Genomic DNA, 1,233 nt, shown 5'->3' on the forward strand with positions numbered 1-1,233 from the left:
GGAGGGGGCATCTACAACTTCCTTGGGCAGCTAATGAGGGAGATAACCTAAGTGGGAGTGACCGAACAGGTTCTTTTTAAAGGCAAAGTGAGGAAAGCAGAGGCAAGTTTGACCAGGTTGTACCCCATTAAAATACACTCTGTGTGCCACTTACTCTTTTCTGTTTTAGGTTTAGCTTATGCTTCTGGCTTGGCTGCTACTTTGAATATTACTCACCTGTTAAAGGCAGGGGATACGATTATCTGCATGGATGATGTCTATGGAGGTATGTAAAGCACAAGTGTGGTTTTGATCTTCATTAAATGTACCTATTTGTGATTCTCATCAACTTCCTGAATTTCCCACGTAGGACTTGACTTTTCTTTAAAGCCTCTTCACTTCATGAGGACACAGAACACTCCTGTCAGATTTTGGTGTTAGAAATTCAAACACTAAAAGATTCTGTGGCACAACGTGGAGGTTTAAAAAGTAGAGCTAACTAGTAACGTGCTTGAATGAGGGGAAAACAGCAACATCCTTGCCTTGCAGAGATTTGTTTGCAGAGCAGGACCCTCTGCAGTCCAGCAGAGCAGAGCTTTCCAGCTTCTGGGGTTTCTACCATCCCTTTCCTAGGTTTGACCCTTTACCAACCAGCATTTTGTCTGGACTGTTTCAGACAATCATAGAATCATAGAATGGTTAGGATTGAAGGGGACCTCAAAGCTCATCCAGTCCCAACCCCCCTGCCAGCAGCAGGGACACCTTCCACTAGACCAGGTTGCTCAAAGCCTCATCCAGCCTGGCCTTCAACACTTCCAGGGAGGAGCAGCCACAGCTTCTCTGGCCAACCTGTTCCAGTGTCTCACCACCCTCACAGTGAAGAACTTCTTCCTAATATCTAATCTAAACCTCCCCTCTTTCATCTTAAACCCATTTCCCCTTGTTCTGCCCTTATGAAAAGTCCCTCCCCAGCTTTCTTGTAGGCCCCAGATCTTTGTTTTCACAGAACTGCTTTGTTTTCACAGGAAGGTCAGAGAGGCCAACAGTAGGTAGCATTTTCCCAAGCAGTAGCTGGAAAACCTTTTAACCAAAGTAATCACCTTTCCCATCCCTGAGAGTCTGTTTGCCAGTCAGTTCTCTGTGCCTGTGCACATCAAATATAAATACACACATTTGCTTTCAGTGTCTTAGTTCTGTCCTGCCAGATAACTCCTCCAAAGTACATCTGGAGCCCAGCTGAGTGAAGACAGCAGG

The 1,233-nt window shown here is 45.5% G+C and overlaps 1 protein-coding gene across 1 annotated transcript in view; it reads left to right on the plus strand.

Annotated features, from left to right (window-relative positions):
* Positions 1-169: 169 nt before the first annotated feature.
* Positions 170-1,233, plus strand: part of CTH (cystathionine gamma-lyase) — a gene marked incomplete at both ends in the record, with an annotated part of 11,524 nt that continues 10,460 nt past the window's right edge. The window contains 1 exon segment of the mRNA XM_010165017.1: positions 170-265. Coding sequence (XP_010163319.1) covers positions 170-265 — 96 coding nt within the window.

Source organism: Antrostomus carolinensis, unplaced genomic scaffold, assembly GCF_000700745.2.
Source record: "Antrostomus carolinensis isolate BGI_N321 unplaced genomic scaffold, ASM70074v2 scaffold19033, whole genome shotgun sequence".
NCBI lineage: Eukaryota > Metazoa > Chordata > Aves > Caprimulgiformes > Caprimulgidae > Antrostomus > Antrostomus carolinensis.